Below are 19,146 nucleotides of genomic sequence, written 5' to 3'. Positions count from 1 at the left end.
GTCATTTTGTGCAAGGGGAGGACATATGTTCTAGAGTATTTGCTAAATCACAAGCTTAAGTGGACTCTGAGACTACTGTATCACTGTATCAAGACGTTCCAAGCAGTCCTTGGGCACACCCGGAGAGCATCAGTTTCCTATATTTACTTAGAGGGCCGGTCAAATACTAATGCACACTTTACTGAGTGCCACCACTCCTTCCCCTGCTCTGAGAGCAGAGCAGCCCTGAACCCCCTCTCCCCCCCACCCGCAAAAAGGTAGGAACAAATAAAATTATAATAACGTCCAGTTATTATCATTTTATTTTTCTTTCATTACCTGATTAAGAAGGAGCGCCAGATCTTGTGAACACTGCAGAGAGCTGAACCCGTGCCCAGAGTACACCTTTTAATGTGCAGTGCTGAATGGTTATCCTGTTCCACCAGAGACCATTCAGGTGATCGCGCCCCTGGCAACGTTCGAATTAATTCAGTGCGATGAAGTCTAAACATGTACGTTTATTTAGAGCACTTCAGCAAGTTGCCAGAAGAAGCAGCAGCTGTGAAGGAGGAAAATAAGAACAGAGAAGACCCATGCCTAAAAGTTACCTGAGAAAAGACAGTTGACAGTGCTGCTGTCAGAGGGATGTATGTATGTTCTTGGAAGGCACTGACTGCTCTTATTCACGGGGCACCAGCCTTCAGAGATGCTGCAGGGGGCTTGACAGGTGTTTTGCAGCAGAGACTGATTGGAAGATGATATATAATTTAGGAAAGCTCAGGATCCAACCAGAGATATAGTCTCAAACAGGCGCAACACCCTTTGGGCTCACGGGGCTTCAGCCCCATACCCCCTGCCCCCCCCCCCCCCCCCCCTCCCCCACTGTCGTGTGTGTCAGCCCGGGATGACATGTCTTCCCGGGCTGGCGAGCATCTAATTGCAGCCGCACCCGAGTACTTAACAGGTCTTTAAAAGACCATTAATTGTAAATTAGGCTTTTTTTGTGTGTTCACCTGTTCTTACAGCCACTCTGTCTGTGGTTGGAAGAATTAGCCGCCCCCCCCGAAATATTTTTCAGCCCCCCCTCCCCCCGAAATGTGGCTCTAATTGCCCTCCTGGTCTCAAATACGAGACTTGGATAGAATGACAAACAACCACTAAGACATTGGATTAAGGAGTTGAAGGTCAGACTCCAACAGTTTTCAATTGTCCGACCAGACGCAGCATACCATAGGAACGGTCTGATTATTTGTTTTTAGTCAGACTTTCAATGAATAAACAACTGTACCTGGAGTCTGCAGTCAAACATGTAAACATCTTCCTGGCTGGCCCAGCCCCAGGTGCACTTGGGTAGCTGAGTTCCGGCATTAAAACAACAACTCCTGCCAAAGGACTGAGCTGCACCCTTTCAAAGGTGAGTTTGACAAGGTTCATAAAAAAAAACGCCTGTGTACACAAGACTTCTAACCCACATCAAGGGCGCCTTATTTAATGAGCACAATGTGTCAACATCACCCTTTATCTCGAAGAGTTGTAACCTACCTCCTTTTTTCACAGATCTGACTGAAAACAAAAAACAACATTGAACGTTTTGGTGTAAAAACGTCTAGATAAGGAATATTTATTTTTTTCCTTCGCAGGATCAGTTCCTATGTTTAATTATATGAACCGTTCTGCAGGATATTCTTGCTCACCTTCACAAAAGCCCCTGCGAGACTTGGATGGAAAGGAATGGTCTCAGAAATGGCATCCTGAGGAGTGACCACTTGCAATCAAGGAATTTGTATTAAATAAAAACTGATCGAGCCAAAAGTTACAACAAAGGAGTAGGGAATGTGAGGGAAGTGCATTATGGTGTCACCTTAAATTCAGTCAGAAGAACTATCTTATGTTTAATTTATTAGGAGTTAACATCAGACACAGTTTAAAAAAAAACATAAAAGAGTTTAGCAAATAGCTATAAATTAGAGGGACATTTTGCAGACATTCTAAAAACTGACAGACTTGTTAATGGACATTGTAGCTTTATAAATGGTCACTACATGCTACCTTATGCAGCTTCTTCTGAGAGTATAAATAAATGCCTGATAGCATTTTTACAGGAAAAGTCCACACCTCCCCCTCCTCATCAGTGCGGCACTCAAAGGCAAGGGTGAGTTCATAAGAGTTCAAAGTGAAACTGAATGCCATGAATGTTGCTCTAAAAGGAGTATGTACAGACAGCATTGGAGAGCAATAGCCTACACACATAATATGTAGAGTTGGAAGACTTACTCCAGACTGTGACCTTCCGGATTGGGTTGTTGAGCAGTTCTGACCTCAGTGAGCACCATGTCATAGGAGTCAGTTGTTTTCTGGTCTTGGCAACAGTTTTTTTGGGTCAGAGAGAGCACATGCCCCATTGAGTTCCACATGTATTCTGAGAGGGATGGAGCGTATTCGAGTATTGTCTGGGCCTGGCCTAAACAAAAAGTGGCAGCCTCATGCGCGCTCTCTGCAGAACAGCAGTTGTGTGTCACAAATATTGACTGAGATGCATACTTTTAACTGATTACTTTTGATGATCTGAAAATGAGCGGATTAGAATGCCTTTGTATACTGTTGAATAAAATGTTGTATAGTATGATCTGATGAGGAGAAGTGAAAGAAACCCAGTATTAATGTCTTCCTCTATATTCTATCATCATAAATCAGTGCTTGTAAGGGGTGAGAAAGTCCTGCGATTGGCTGCTATTCTTTAGACACCATCATACAGTCATCCGGGTGGTAAACAGCCCAGCAGTCCATGCTACTGATCTGCCACATGAAGTGTTCCACCTGGATAGACTAAAAAGATCAAATCCAGTGAGGGTCACTAGGAGATGTTCCGTATTTGACTATCGATGGATGGCCACAGTGATATTTCAATGTCTTTCCTTTGTCTGTATCCAAATCTACTTATGCTTGTCCATGTGCTTTATCCCTTCCTGGTTCATGTGGGAGCATAATCACGTTAGACGTCACGTTACTATAAGTCTTTCATAATGGGGTATGCCTACTATGTCCATAAAGAAGTTTAGGTTGCCTAGTTTTCTTGCATACAATTGAACTTTAATGTCATTATCTCCTCTCTCATTTTGCGATTTTCAGTGAGTGCTTCCACTCCCGCTTCACAAACATATTTGTGGTCAGGATTAGTTCCATTTATACAGCAAGTCATTTTATTTTTTTCCTAAACATTGTCTGCCCAAAAACATGGTTCATAATTAAAAAGAGATCAGTTGCACACGCTCCTACCGGGATTCACGTCACCCCTCCTTGTGTGCTGTTTCTCACACAATCGTGCTGTGAGAGCTGAACACACTTATCGCCCTAGCAAGCATTCAGGTTAAGAAAATAATAGTTATTTGTACATCCTGAAATCTGTTTCGACACTGGGGTGAGAGTAATGGAAACTAGAGCTACACTGCCCATGGTGTTCTCGGAAGAAAGCACAAAAATCTAAAGAACATTGTAATTCCTATATTGTATTGAAGGGAATAAAAAACAGAATTACACGATCCATGATGCCCCACAACACAAACACTGAACCAGGGAGATGGTGGCAAAACCTGCAGTGAAAACTACTTGAATTATGATAGATTGCAATTAGTAAAGTAGATGTGTAAAATGTCATTTTCATTTTTATTTAAATTGAAAGTTCAGGGTTGCTGTTTGAGGTTAGGCTGAGTGTTATAGTTATGTAATTGGATAATTTGGGGATAGGGTTATGGGTTTGTGTCAGGATTATGATAAGTCTTGGAGAAAGAGCGAGGTGCAGGGTCAGGGTTAGTGACTGAGTTATGGTCAGATCACAATAGAGTTAATGCTAAAGTAAAGGTTGGGGTGAAATGTAATGCAATTAAGAATTATTGTGTTACTTTACGTTTGTTCACAAATTAGGGCCGTTTAGACTTTGGCAGGTGAAATCAGGGCACTCAGAGTGGCAGAGACATTTGTGTCCTCCACCCTGCCATAACTCTTTGGGTTTGTATGGACTGAATCAAGGATGTTCATAAAAAGATATTGAAAGGTTTGGTGTACCACCGTCATTGGTGATGGACGCTTACACAAACTTAAAAAAGTATTTTCTTTTCTGAATACAAACTCTCAAAGCGGACGTTTGTTATAGGGAAAAAAACTAATGGCCCCAACTCCATGGTAATTTTCTACCATGGTGTGGAGGTATGTTTTTTTGATTGTAATTTCCTGGCATTGACAAACAGAAAAAAAAAGCCAGTAGAGCACCAACTCAAAATAGAGCAGTTATTGGATGGCTTACTGCTAGAGGCCTGTATCCCTTGGCCCATCATAGGAAGGTTTACACGGATGGAGTACATTTTACTCTGTTGGTATAAACCTGGCAGTATGCCCGTCTTTAAATCAGGCAGGTGAACTGGGATTTTGGAAGACAGTGTACTCTGCCAGAGTACCATGTCTGCCAAGCTCTGATTTAGGCCCATGGTTACTGTTGTATGCATTCATTTATTGTAAAGCTCTCGAACTGTGGGCTGCCAAATTTCACAACAGTATGTTTCTTACTTTAATTTTCTAACTAAGCCCTTATTACGATGTCGGTCGGAAAGCATTCAGACTGACTCAGTGTCAGAATGGTAACCGACCAATTACAATGTTTCCGAACACCGTTGGGTCAGACTCCCATTGACTTCAGTGGGAGCCTGTGTTCTGACCGACAACATAGACTTTCATCGAAAAAAGGGGTGGTTGTGGAAAACCTTGTACCCTGTGGCGGGTAACCCATGGTGCCTGCCACACTGTGCATGGTTAGAAAGAGAGGACCCATGGGTACCCCAACGACTCCAACCGGAGGCCTCCAGGTGAAGGACGGCCTGCTACGGCCCCCAAAAGTCAGATTCCGACAGCCGATCAGTGTCAGACAAACCGAGTCAGACGGGCTATCCAACATCGTAATCGCTCAGTTGGAAACGCAGCCCATAGAGTCATACGAGTCGGCTTCGACTGCCTAGGTTTCTCTGAATGTTGTCGGAACCGAGTCAGAAGGACCAAATAGTTACCTACCATCATAATAAGTCGGTCGGAAATGTTTCCGAGTTGGTCGGAAATGCGGGCTTTAAATCATATTTGGACAAACCGAATGCCGTTCGGAGCCTTTCCGACCGACATCGTAATCGGCCACTAAATGTCTTTCAAATTACTTTTTCAGAAAAATGACCCGATTCTTATGTTGTTATGTTATGTTAAAATTATTTGTAGAGCGAACATACACCAGGTGGTTTCTTGGCGCTATATATAGGAGTAGGCTGGGTCCTGGTGAGTTATTCATATGCCTGAGTGAACAACCAGGTATTAATAAGTTTCCTGAATCTCTAGATGTCTGTACAGGATCTGATGTCAAGGGGCATGGCGTTCCAGAATCGGGGGGGGCCAGCACCGCAAATCTTCTGCCGCCTAGCAGCTTTGATTTATAGGACGGGGTGAGCAGAAGGTTCATGTTGGCTGAGCGCAAATTGCAGTTGGGTATGTATCTCCGAGTGATATTGGAGACAAATTCTGGGCAAGTGCTATGCAGGAATTTGAAAGAGAGGCACCCGATTTTGAAGGCACATCGTTGTGATATGGGGAGCCAATGTAGCTTCCTCATAAGAGGGGGGCATGTTGCCATCTGGGCAGGTGAAAAATCATTCTTGCTGCATGATTCTGCACAAGTTGCAGTCTTTTGATTAGATATAATGGCAGACTGAAGTACAGTGAGTTAGTGTAGTCTACGTGAGAGATGACCAGGGATAGAACTACCTGCACTGGTGCTTCCCTAGTAAGAAGTCTACTGATTTTCCTTATCTTCCGTAACTGAAAGAAGCAGGTAGAGACTACCATTCCGATCTGAGAATTCAAAGATAGGTTGGAGTTGATTATGACCCTAAAGCTCTTTGCTGAGGTGGATGGGGTTGGAGGAGAGCCCAGCTCAGCTGGCCAGAAGTGTGAGGGCCAAGAATTTCGAGCACCTCCTACAGGATCAGCTCGGTTTTGTCTGGATTTAACTTTAAGTGGTTACTGGTCATCCAATTGCGGATATGCAGCATGGTGGCTTGGAATTCGGTCATAGAATCAGACGTGTTGTCGATGGTAAATATTAGTTGCAGGACATCTGCATAATTAAATGCACTCACATTTCTTTCTCTTATGGACAATATTAGGGGGAATAGATACAAGTTGAACAGGTGCAGGGATAGTGAAGATCTCTGAGGTACTCCGCTTGTTGACTTCAGATTAGGTGCAGTAAAGTAGGACAGGAGAACAGTCTGGGAACGGTACTCCAGTAAGGACATAATCTAGCTGAGAGCTGAACCCTGGAGTCCCACATCCCTGACATGGTCCACTAAAATGCTGCTGACAGATCCAACAGCACCAGAGCCTGAGGGATGCCCTTGTTAGCATCCTTCTTTAGCTTGTCCAACACAGTCAGCATTACTGCCTCAGTTGAATGAGAAGGTCGGAAGCCTGTTTGTTGGGGATTAAGGTAATGAAACTGCTCGATGAATGAGCAGAGGAAGTTTGCCACATGGGATTCCAATACCTTGGCCAGGAATGGAAGCAAAGATATGGGGCGGTAGTTAATCAGGATCAGGGGATCTGCCCCAGGTTTTTTCAAAAGGGGATAGATTTTTTGAAGGATTTGGGGATTTTATGGCTCTATTCTTTAAACATCTCCCCCTTCAGAAAATGTCTTCTGTGAGGGCAACATCTCGTTCCTCACACACATGTTCAGGAATGGAGGTATTTCGACAATCGCAAATGTAAGCAGATGTACAAGCAGGGGTGGGTTTAATGGCCTTTTCAGTGGGCCCATCAGCAATGGTTTGGAAACATCCAAAACCTTGCAACTTTGTTAGTAATCAACATTTATTAGGTATTTTCCTGATACTGCAAACACTGTTGTGGTAGAAAAACATACTTGTTACGGTTGGAATCAGGGAGGCTACACCTTAAACAGGACAGGAGTATTGAGAAATTAGAATATTTGCATGTGTAAATTTGGGCACATGACAGCAGTGGAAATCTATGGCAGCTGTGAATTTCCTGCAACACCACAGCAATTCTTTTTCAAATCCTACAAAAATAAAAAATATATTCCAAATTTAGGAGCAACCCACCAGGAATACATTTCCAACGGTTATTACAGTGGGATTGTCAGTCAGCTAATACTTAGCCTGCACAGCACTTGCCACGGTTCACTGAAGGTAAAAAATGTTTCATGTCTCCAAATACCATTCAAAGCAAAGCGACAATTTCTATTTACACTCAGTGTCTGAACCTGGACTTGGTGCCAGCTCTCGTCCTTGTAGTTTCCACTGCCTCTAATTGGGTGCAAGCGAGAGCACCCCCAACAGTGCTGATGAAGGGGGCCAAGGCCAAGGCTTCCACTGATCTGGGCATTTCAGGAGTTCTGAGGGTCCGCCTCTATGAATACCAGGCTTTTGCCAGGAACAGCCCTTTGAACAGGCTGCAGGGCCAACTATAGATTTGGTAGGAAACTTAGGCCATTCCTCAGTAACCAGTGCAATCAAGGGTCTGCAATTCATCTTTATCTGTTAATGATCTGGCAACAAAGCCGAATTTAGGGGAAGAGAATGGCTGTAGCTTTGGGGGCGGTGAGAGCTGGCAGTTTGTTACAGACACTCAGCATTGGCAATAAATACAGTGCAATATAGGCTAGTGGCCCCTTTGCTATTTCCTTTCTAGAACATACTTAGAGCTAATGCAATGGACCCCAATCATGGCCTGCAGCACCATCTGCTGCTCCAGTAGTGACGCCCATCCATTGAGCTCTGCGAGGGCATTAACATTTGGCAATGAACCTGCATTTGGTGGCGCAAACTGCTCTTAGAGTTCAAGGAAGGACATTCACACCCTAGCCAGTGCACGCCAGACTTGCCCTCATCAATCCTAATCCAGTCATGGAAAACCGTGAACAGCAAAAACCCCTCAACCCTAGTCTGGAGCAGCCAGTGCGGTTCGACCGAGCCCCACTCCTTCTGCACTTTGAGTTGTTTTCAGCATATGTGTGGATGTGGGAGTGCGCCACGCTGTTCATTACCGTTGTTGAGTGTGGGCAGGGGTCATGTTCCAGAAGGGCTGAAGTCTTGTGTGGGTCAAGCTGCCCCACCATCAACAATGGTAATACATAGGATGCTGTGGCTCTGCGTCTATATTTTATGCTATGTTGATGTCTCGTGTATTTGATGTATACAAACGTATTTAAGAAGAACCACAGCCCAGTCTAATTACATAAGCCCATAGGGTGATCAGTGAAGATGCAGAGTCTGGTTGAAACCCATCACCCCTGTACTGTGGTAATATCTGAGGATTTGACCTAAACATGGTAGTAATACAAGCCTGAATCTGTTGTTATTATTACACCTCCTCCCAATAACATGTTTTATTGGGCCACACGTGTTTCACTGGCAATCCATTTATTAATATTGCTTTTAAAGTAATATTAATATTGTTGAGTGTGGGGCGGGGGATAACTTATGAGAAGGGACGCCTCATGATGTCCCTTCATTACGTTAACAAAGGAAATAAATAGCACATTACCCTCAGCACATCTATATGCACAGTCCATGCCATGCTGTTATTTGCATATACACAGACATCGTCTAACATTTAGCTGAGCACAAACCAGGGTAGAAGGCTAACATTACAGTAATCTGGCATTGGCAGCATGGCCCCAAAGGCCCAGATGCTTTCTTTTGTAAAGTGATAGTAGAGTGGGATTTGTAAGGCAATAAGCATTGTTTTCTCACTTAAATTGCCCTCTTCTGCGATAATAACATGGAATTATTTTGGCCTTTTTAATTTAATAAATGTATGAATGTATAAATGTATATATGTGTGATAATACATGTGTAATTTGGTGACATTTCTTTTCAGTTGCATGGCATATAATATTTATTTATTTACACACACAGACACACTGTGGTCCTAACATTGAGAAATTCACATCAATCGAGGGCAAAATTCACTACCTGTAGCCTCAATCAATGAAAACCAAAACAATTCCATTATAACATGCAGTAAAAAGCTACATTCTTTTGAAGATTAGCCTATCTTGCGACACTGCTTGTGGTCCTTAATATCTTTAGTACAAAGGGAGTACAAACCCTCTGCATTCAAATTAATTTGAGTGAATATTGTGCCCAACAACACCCAAAATACATGCATCATTAAAAAAAAAAAGAGACATCGTGCTAAGAGTACATGAATATGTCAAAAAACGATAGGAAATATAGAGATCTTGTATTTCTTTTATGTGTAGGTTAAATTATCTTTTTTATTTGACCTTACTATAGTGTTCCGACCTACCACTGCGTTTCAGTGTGCCCCACTCATTCAAACGATGGTCCCATAACACTTTTTACACCCTCCCAGTAAAATGATTATATTTTGTATTATTTTATTTTTTCCTGCGCCTTTCCCGTTTGCCTTCACGTTTTTCCTCTTAGTTTCATAAACTCACTACTTTTCAAATTGATATTTTGCCTAAAATGAGGACATTTCACCCCAACTAATAAGCACAACCTGAAGCTGCATCAATTGTTATGATGTCTTGAATAAACCCTGTCTACTGGAAATGAAAATCAGAGCCGGATACCACGCCCTCGATGCACAGCTGGTGTAGGAAACATTGTTTCAGTTGACATCAACCTTTTGCAGGTGAGATCAGACTTTTTTGTGGTCTCGTCTCGCCATATACAACTTTATCTGTATTTCGCGAATAGCATTACATAGAATGCGACACAGTCAGCCATTGTACATAACTAGATGGCTTTCTTGTCAATCTTTGGTCCTTGCTGGATGGCTTCCTCCCTATTCTGTGTTTTAACCCTCTCCTCGAACATAGTTGGTTTACCCCTGACTTTCTTTGGCTAGGACGTGCCCTTACTGCTGATATGAAGCAATTACTTTTTTCTCAATTTCATTACTTGCTTAGAACTCAATGGGAGTATATGCTTTGGTTTTGGCATGCTCGCTTTACTTGCTCCACCTGCACCATCTCTTCCCCCTCCACTCTCACAGTTCTTCACCGTGCCCCACCAGGAGACAGATGACGGTCTTGGTGGGATGCCCTGGATGTTGTCCTGGTGTGCTTGTGTGCCTGTTTGTGCCCTTATTTTATTTTAAGGTCTAGCTTCAGAGTGCAGCCTGACCTTATAAGATCTACAAAAAAAAGAGATTTAAGAAGCACTACTAAAAATAGGGATTTGACACTGACCAAATGTTGACTCACTTGACTACAGATTTGTGTGTTTCCGCTGAGAAAGAGTGTTTGTACTTCAAGCTTTGCCTTGTGGGTAAGCTTACGCTGAAACCAAAAGGACTGAGATGGTTATGATGACAGTTCATTGATCACAGCTAAAGGCATGACCTGAGTATCAAGACATGTTAGCACAAAGGCACTAGACCATACTTATCTATCATGTAAGGCATTTGTTAAAGCCAATAGACCTTTAAGGGTAGATTGTAATTACATCGTGTTAAAGCACGAAGACAGGTATTTTGTTACAGGGGCTCTAACAGGTAATGGTAGGCAAGTGTTTTGGTGTCTGTTACACCCTGTGACATGCCCTTGTGGTAGAAGATTTGCACTTTGAGAATCTTTCTTATGCTTACGCTTAGTAAGGGTTAGACAGTGCACCCAATTGTAATCTTTTACATTTTTCTAATTTTAGGACTGCTTATAAAGGGACTTTAAATGTGTCCAAATGCTAATTACCCTAAGCATAGACTTTGACTGGCCAGACGTTGTGTGCTTCTGCAGAAAAAGATCAGGCCTGCATTGCACTTTTTGCCTCGTGTAAAAGGTTATGCTAAATACAGCGGGAGTGAGTTGGTTATGGTGACAAGCCATTGAGCAAAGCTATAGGGCTGATCTGTTTACTATGAAAAGTAACAAAAAGGTAGTAGGCCTGACATATCTATTGTGAGAAGCAGATGTTAAAACCAATAGGTCGTTATAGGTGGATTGTCATTAGACAGTATTATAGATTTTAGGCAAGTAAATTGTTGCGGGGAAAATCACAGATTACCATAGTTGGCACGAATTTTGTGTTGGTTACTCTCTGAAAGAAACCCTCAGGGTAGCAGATTTGCACTTGTGAATCATTGTAATGTCATTTTAGAAAGGACTGTCTATTGTTTTGCCAACTGTAGTTTTGTACTTATTTGTCATTTTAAAACTGAATACAGTTAGTTGCCTTGTGGGAAATACAGTAGTGATAACGGATACAGGTTTGATTGGTTTACTGGAAAAGATATACGGCTAATCTTTTTATAATGACACATTTTGACAAACTGAGTAGGTGTGACTTATTTTTAACAAAAATCATATGCTCATTTTTATAAACCTTTAAGCAGTGATGGTAATTACATTCTGTTAAAGCGGTCCTGGAGGTCCGGATCTATGCCAGATTTTTAAAATTACTACATGTATCTCATAGGGGATATCCAAAAAATCTGGCATGGATCCGGCCCTCCAGGACCGGTTTGGAGACCCCTGCATGGACATTGCATTACATGGACCCTCACATATTACATTGGTATTTAAGGGGATTCGTGATTTTTCCCCCTCTGATGTCACCCTGTGATAAGCCCTGCAGATGGAATATATACATGTTGCTAATATTTGTTTAGTCCCTTAGGAGAGGCTGAATATTGTTCCACCATCTGTGTGGTGACCCAGAACGCGGCCACCAGGCTGCTTTTGGGAATAGCTAGGAGGAGGAGTATGCGTGTTCATCTCCAGGCCCTGCACTGGTTGCCTGTGGTGGAGAGAGCAAATTTAAATCGCTGGTAAATTGCTCACCATGCACTTTACGACCAAGGGCCCACCTATTTACAGAAACGGTTATCTTTTTATGTCTCGCTCAGACAATTGCGTTCTTCTGCCCTTTTGTTCGCGAGGGTGCCTCGCTTCTCCCGTTTCAAATTGGGTGGTTGCTCTCTTGCTGTCAAGGCCTCTCAGGCTTGTAATGCCCTTCCATTCTTTTTGTGCATAATACTCAAGACCCGTTAGTATTTAAGAAACTATTAAAAACTCATTTGGCTGTTTTGTCAGAAACTCCTCTTGGCTCCGCGCTGGGACACTCCTTGGAGTAGCTATTTCGTGCTATAAAAAGATTTAACATAACATAACATAACATAATTGTGGGTATATTTATACATTTCTCACTGTATGCTTGAAGGCTGTCAACTGGGAAAGCTTATGCAGAATTCAGTATGCCTGAGTTTATTATGGTTGCAAGGCTAAGATAAAGGCCACAGGCCTGATTGGTCCTAGGATGCTTGTTTCCAGTCCAGGGAGGACCTGGCCTAGCAGTTTGGGCTGCATTGTTCCCATACGGAGCAGGGTCAAGACTGATTTGCATATGGCTAGGTTCAACCTGGAATGGCATGGGGAGGAAAAAAACGATGAATTTAGGCCCAGATCTCTGTACTGGGGTGAATGTATTACATTGTTCTGCATTCTGTCCATCAATTGTTCTTTTTACAGTTGTCACCCCGAGTGACATGGATATGCCCAGAAGTTGGTACCGTGCTCTCCATATCACTGAAGTCAAGCTATTCTGGCTGATGAGGGGTGAAACCCTGAAACCGGTCCTAGGATGCTTGTTTCCAGTATCGGTATGATCAGGCCTTGCAGTTTGGGCTGGACTGTTGCCATTGGGGGCAGGGTCAATACTGATTTGCATATGGCCGGTTTCAAACTGGAATGGCATGGGGAGCAAAAAAATGATGTATTTAGGCCTAGATCTCTGTACTGGGATGAATGTATGAAATTGTTCTGCATTCTGTCCATCAATTGTTCTTTTTGCATTAGTCACCCTGAGTGGGACGGTATACCCAGACATGGGTCCCGTGCTATCCATGCAACTGGAGTCAAGCTAGCATGGCTGATGAGGGGTGTAACCCCGAAACCGGTCCTAGGATATTTGTTTCCAGTACAGGGAGGACTTGGCTTAGCTGTTTGGGCTGGTCTGTTTCCATAGGGAGCAGGGTGAAGACTGTTTTGCATATGGCTGGGTTCAAACTGGAATGGCATGGGGAGCAAACAAACTATGGATTAGGTCCAGATCTCTGTACTGGGGCGATAGTATGACATTGTTCTGCATTCTGTCCATCAATTGTTCTTTTTGATTGGGTCATTGGGAACATTTATCTCAGGTACCAAAGGTATCATGTTTAATATGAAAGGTTACAACCAATGTATTATGTAAAGCATTGGTGAAAGCCAATAGACCTTTAAGATTGGATTGGTATTAAACTGTGTAAATGCTTTAGAAAAATATTTTGCAGCATGGAATTTTACAGATTTTCATTGTACGCAAGGGTTTTTTTGTTGGCTACTCCATCTGACAAACACTTGGAGATGAAGATTTGAAATGTGATTATTCTTGTTAAGCTCTTTCAGAGGGGTTGTATAGTGTTTACCAGCTGCAACTTTGTATATATTTGTAATTGTAGGACTATGTGCCTGATGATTGCTAGGTTGACGATTATGTGTAGTGCAGAATCCCTTAGTTGTTTATGGCGACAAGCAATACAATATATTGTTTTCATAATTTTTCCGAGGACTCTTTGTTATAATGGATGCAGGTCTTCCTGACAAGCCATTCTTGATTTTCGACAGGAGTTTTTCATTGACACATTTTGTTATTAGAAATTTACAGCTTTTGACCTGTACCTTACATTATTCCTCCACATTAAACATCTGAGTCCACAACAACATCTTTGCCAGGCAACCAAATAGCACTACCCAAAATACTCTGGATAAACTGAATTTGCACAAAAGCAACATTGACAGATTATGGCTTTTTTTATTATCATTAAACTCTGATTAGCCAAATATTTGCCCCAAACATCTGCTCTGAGAAAATTACCAAAAAGTTATTTTGTTATAAAAATACATTTTCTATTACATCAAAAGCACAGGTGCTTTAAAAAAATACAAATTGAGTTTTAAAACTCAATTTGGTTACAAAAATGAACAGACTTATCAAATTTAAAAAAACTGAACTAATTAGTTACAAAAACAAATGCATTCTTGTAAAGCATCAATTCACAAGCTTAATTCACTGACCAAAAATACCATTAGTGATTCGTAGAAAAAAACATACTAACCCTTTTAGCCTTTTCAACAACTTAGAAAACTGCCTACAACACCATATCTTTTCCCCCCAGTTTTTAATAGCACAAACTCCACCTGAACGTATTGCAATGCAATATATGAACACCAGCAACATTATGAAAGGTGACTTTTTTTCTATTAGTTGCTGGAGTTTAAGTGATTTGCCCAGAATCACAGTACCTAGAGCCGACACCAAGACTTGAACCTGGTTCCCAAGTTCCAAACTTGGCAGCTCTGGCCATTACACCTCATCCTCTCCCCCCTTTCTCCTCATTACCCTATCATAAGAATCGATTACAAAATGTATCTCAACTCATAAGAAGCATGAAACATAGGACACAGCAAAATGAACAGACAACTAGCTTTACAATGTTGGGAAAAAAGTGTCATAATGCAATTGTGTTTGTATCATCTAAACATTTGAAAAAATACCCCATCTTCGTAGAAGCTTAAAAGTCATTACTGATAAACAACAATCTTATGTTCTACTTGCTTCCTTCCATACCTCTGCAGCCAGGTAGTGTCCTGTTGCAAGATGCTTGAAACGATACAGACTATTCCAGTGACCGGCGCCTCCTCGACATGGATCGTGGTGCACAACCTGCAGACAAAAGAAGGAGAGATAAGCACAATAGATGACCCACCCCTATCTAACCAAAATTAAACTTTTGTCTTAACAAGAATTACCATATAAGACATATCTGTACTGTCAGACAGCATGTACTCTCCAGATAAACTAGCACCCTGAAGCATGAAGTGTGATAAACTATGTCTCCGAGTTTGAACTCAATAGTGCACATTGGAAGGAAGGAATGCCATATATATATATATTTATATACATTTAGATATACACACAAACAGCCCCCTCCAAGAATGCAATGCACCCATGTGGAGACACAAAGAGCTCAAAGTCCACAGTTCAAAAGGTTTATTTGGCAACATGTTTCAACTTTGCGGTCTTCCAAGGGACCAGAATATCATTGTGCACCACCACCTTATAAAATGATATGACAATTTTGCGCTGATCCGTCAAGCTAGCCCTGGGCACAGCCTTCTCACATTTAGTTCCTCCCTGACACACACACAGTTCTGACCCCCAGTTTTTACGTTTGCAGGCTGTCCAACACACCCCTTGTCCTGATGAAGACCCGACACAATTGCATTTAAGTCTGCACTACTACATAGTGTCGAAACATCGACATTGTTTATGTCAATCCGTCCATGCAAAGTTGCAACGCAAATAAGGAAAAACTCCATTCTGTTGTGACTATTGGTTTCAAAAGTGGACACACAAGAACTTATGTTTTGTTTACATGTATGAATATATGTCACCTTTCTCATCCTTGTACAGCACGGTCATCACCACTCACTACCAGTCACTAAGCATTCCACGGTTTATGTGTTCTTTATGTTATTTTGTTTCGGACAGCCAGTTATCCATTGATTAATACATGCAAGGTATATACTAAAGAATTACCTTTGGTACTAAATTCAGTGTTGTGTGTCTTTGTGTACCATACATCCAACGTTGCTACATAATATGTATTAAGTACAGTGAAGCAAAGAAATTGTTCTATTCCCGGCAGAACCACTGTTTTTGTTTAGATCCATTAAGCGTGGCCAAGAAAAAGGGGCATCTCCAAACGTTGATTTCCATAAGAAATTTTGCTCTCCAATACAGACAAAAATGGCTGAACAAGAATACACCAAATTTGACAGAAAGAAGTTTACTTAGAGTGTTTTTTAGATCGAGCTGAGCGGCAGTGCGCACGCGCTGCTCGCTCTGCGAGGCATGCTGTAATAGAGTATGCAGTGGAATCCCCACCCACTCTCTGTCCCTATTTTTAATTGGCTTGCATCATTGTTTTCATAAACGCTGGCTTCTTCATCATTATAAGGCTTGTTAATCCCTCCTGGGTACCTCCTTGTCGCCATTTGTTAACGCCCATAACGACTGGACCTTTTACTTGGTTGGTTACATAGTCTGCTTTATCTAGTAGGTAACCACTATTTTATTTATTGACTATAATAGGGACAATGGGGGCTGCTTTGTTGTATTTGCATGCTGAGTGCGGCCCCCACTTTAGGGACACCGCGCTCAGATTAAATGTGATATTTTAAAGTTTGATGTTTATTTTTTATTTTAACTTTACGACTGAGTGCGGCGCCCGCTTCAGGGAGCCCGCCTTGGTTTTATTATTATTATTTTTTTAACTGTACTATTGAGCTTGGCGCCCGCTCCATGGACACCCACTCAGTTTCATTATTATTTTTCTCTCTTTACGTGAGAGTTATTTTTTATGGTGTGTTTTTACTACTTTAGTTGATGGTGTTTTCGTTTGTGATGTTAAAAAGTTTTGTATTGTGAAGTGCCCTAATGAAGGGCCTTACCGAGGCAATGGCTCACTTCTGATTGTTGAAGCCATGTCACAGTCTGAGCACTCACAGTAGAAAAAGAGATGAGACTGGGACATGTCTTACAGATACTCATATCAGACGGTGACATCAATGCACAAACGTCACGTCAGACATCATGACCCAAACATTGTACTGCGACATGCATGTAAGATATGGCTTGCAAGCAATCACAGACAAGGAAGCAATTCAACCAGTTGGACAAGATATGTCCGTTTGCACATAAACCAATTGGACAAGATTACAGCGCTTCCATTATTATGACATTTCCCTGTGACATCAACAAACAAGCATTTGCAATGCAATAGGTCTCGCATTTACACATGTTTAAGCTATTGGCATTGTAAATGACAATGCAGTTTTTTTATATTTCAAAAACCAAAACATAAATAAAAGGCATTGTCATTTGCAATGCCAATAGCTCAAACTTGTATAAATGCCAGACCTGTTGCATTGCAAATGCTTGTTCTGATTTAGTGTAAATTAGTTCAGCTGTTTTTGAGAAATTAATTTAAAAAATGTGCTCTCCTTTTAACTCCTACAGCACTTTCCATAACCTCTATAAGAAAATCATTCATGGAGTACCTCCTGACTACTTGACTCGGAGGATCAGGGGCAAGAAGCCTCGCCTTATATTACTATGAAAATATATATTTTTTTTGTTGTAGAGTTTACTGACTTGAGGCATGGTTTGCAGACTCTAGTGAGTCTCTGAGATCTGTGAACCGTGCTCCTGCTCTAGGCCCCCTCTTCGGTCTGCAAACCTAGGCCCTGGGCTGTGAATCCAAGAGGGTACCAGCAAGTGTCTAGGAACCTCTAAGGGTTCCCCAACCTCCTATGGGTCCTTCAACCCTCCATAAAATGTTTAAATATACAGAAGAAAAAGAAAAAATTGCACAGAAATAGATATCTACCCTTGGTGGACTGAGAGCAAGGACTTACCGAAGGCTAGCCATGCAGGCAACCAACCCAGCACACGAAGGCTATGCATTCTGGTGGTTGGCCACCAAAAAGGGGTTGGGCAAAGAGTCTAGCAAAAAGGGGTGGTCAAAGAATGCATGGGCATACACAAGTCAGTGTACAATAGTGGATTTGCCCTGGAGCCCATGAAAGGAGATTAATTACAATGTTGCTGCCGTCAGCCTGTATGTGGTGATTATGAAAATTAGCATGGTAGGAAAGACTTTCCTGCTCCTGCACCTTATTGGCAAAGAGGTAAACAAAAAGTGAAATGTACAAATGCATGGTTAATCCCACAAAGTTGGAAATGTGTTCAATATGTATTTGTAAGCCTATGTGTGTAAATGTGTGACTTTCAATAGGAACGGGACCATACCTTTGTTTATTGGCAGCCACCTGAAGTTCACTTGGCCTTACATGCTTTGCGTGCTCAAAGGCTTCTTAAGGCAAGTCCAACGCTGTCACAGCGTCCATGCAGAGAGTAATAAAATCTACAGAATTGATTTAGTGTGAAAGTTAAGTAACTCTTTGGAGCACTAGAATCATCTCTCACCTCCACCTCCCAGAGTGCGTTTGAACTTGTGGCTGAGGTTGCTGACTGGCGGAGTGTGGTACGCAGGAAGACGTGTAGTTTTGACTTATACTCATCACAGGTTAGGAACTTCTCTTGCTCGGCGTGAAACAAGCGCACAACATCACCCTGGAATTGTGGGACAAAAGATAGAACAGCAAGGGATAAGGTGAGATGTTACACCAATGGTTTGCATCATTATCAGCATTTTATCATCAATATTATCATCTGTATTTTTATCATCAACATATCGGTATCATCATCATTCTCATAATCCTCAATAATTTATCATCACCAATAGTGGAAGCATTAATAATGGGAGAAATATCATCAGAATTATTATTATTAGCATCATCTTTATTATGACCAAAATAGTAAATTAGGAAATGAAACTGAAAAGTTGAAGAAAGACATGAGGTTTCTAAAAGAGTTGAAATAATAGGTAAGCAGAAAAAGAAGGGAAACATAAATGATGAACGGGTAGGCAGAGGATGTAAATTTCCATTGAAGTCATTTCTGACAATGGGTGGGGTGCTGAGAGCAGAGGAATGACTCCACAGCAGGATATTCTTTTTCTGGATATTCTCAAAAGGGACTTCCTCACCCGGGAACCACAAAAACCACTGTACTTCCAGTATCATAAGAGTGGCTCATTCGTCATTTGGACACATGAGGATTAGTCATTTAAAGGAAATGGACCACCGTATGCTGCCTTTCTAGCTACAAAATGGTAAAGATGCCCAGTCAGTTCTTAGCTTCCACTTTTGCGAAAATTACAATCACAGTTTTTTGGTATCCTTCTTGAACAGAAAATATGTGCTTCTTGATGCCATGGAGTAAAAGCTATACACCCTTCATTAAACAAATGTACATGTGTTGTTGATAAAGCGTACGTCTGGAAGCTTAGAGTAAATATTTTTCTTAAGTGAAAGAAATATGCAGGACAATGCCCGATGCTGCTGGATTGTGCTACTCAGATTTGTCTCTGGGACCATGGCTCCACTTCTGAGGCTTAGATCCTGAAGTCTAGATTAGT

General features: G+C 41.7%; 1 protein-coding gene across 1 annotated transcript in view; it reads right to left on the bottom strand.

The window, feature by feature from the left end:
• Positions 1-19,146, bottom strand: part of ITPR3 (inositol 1,4,5-trisphosphate receptor type 3) — a 588,642-nt gene that overhangs the window by 270,295 nt on the left and 299,201 nt on the right. Inside the window, exons 8-9 of the mRNA XM_086923190.1 lie at positions 18,093-18,239; positions 14,670-14,765 (exon numbers count right to left, since the gene is read on the bottom strand). Coding sequence (XP_086779316.1) covers positions 14,670-14,765; positions 18,093-18,239 — 243 coding nt within the window. The remainder of the gene's footprint in view (positions 1-14,669; positions 14,766-18,092; positions 18,240-19,146) is intronic.

Source organism: Lissotriton vulgaris, chromosome 5, assembly GCF_964263255.1.
Source record: "Lissotriton vulgaris chromosome 5, aLisVul1.2, whole genome shotgun sequence".
Classification (NCBI taxonomy): domain Eukaryota; kingdom Metazoa; phylum Chordata; class Amphibia; order Caudata; family Salamandridae; genus Lissotriton; species Lissotriton vulgaris.
The sequence above is the reverse complement of the archived record's forward strand: the minus strand, read 5'-3'. Positions and strand labels throughout refer to the sequence as shown.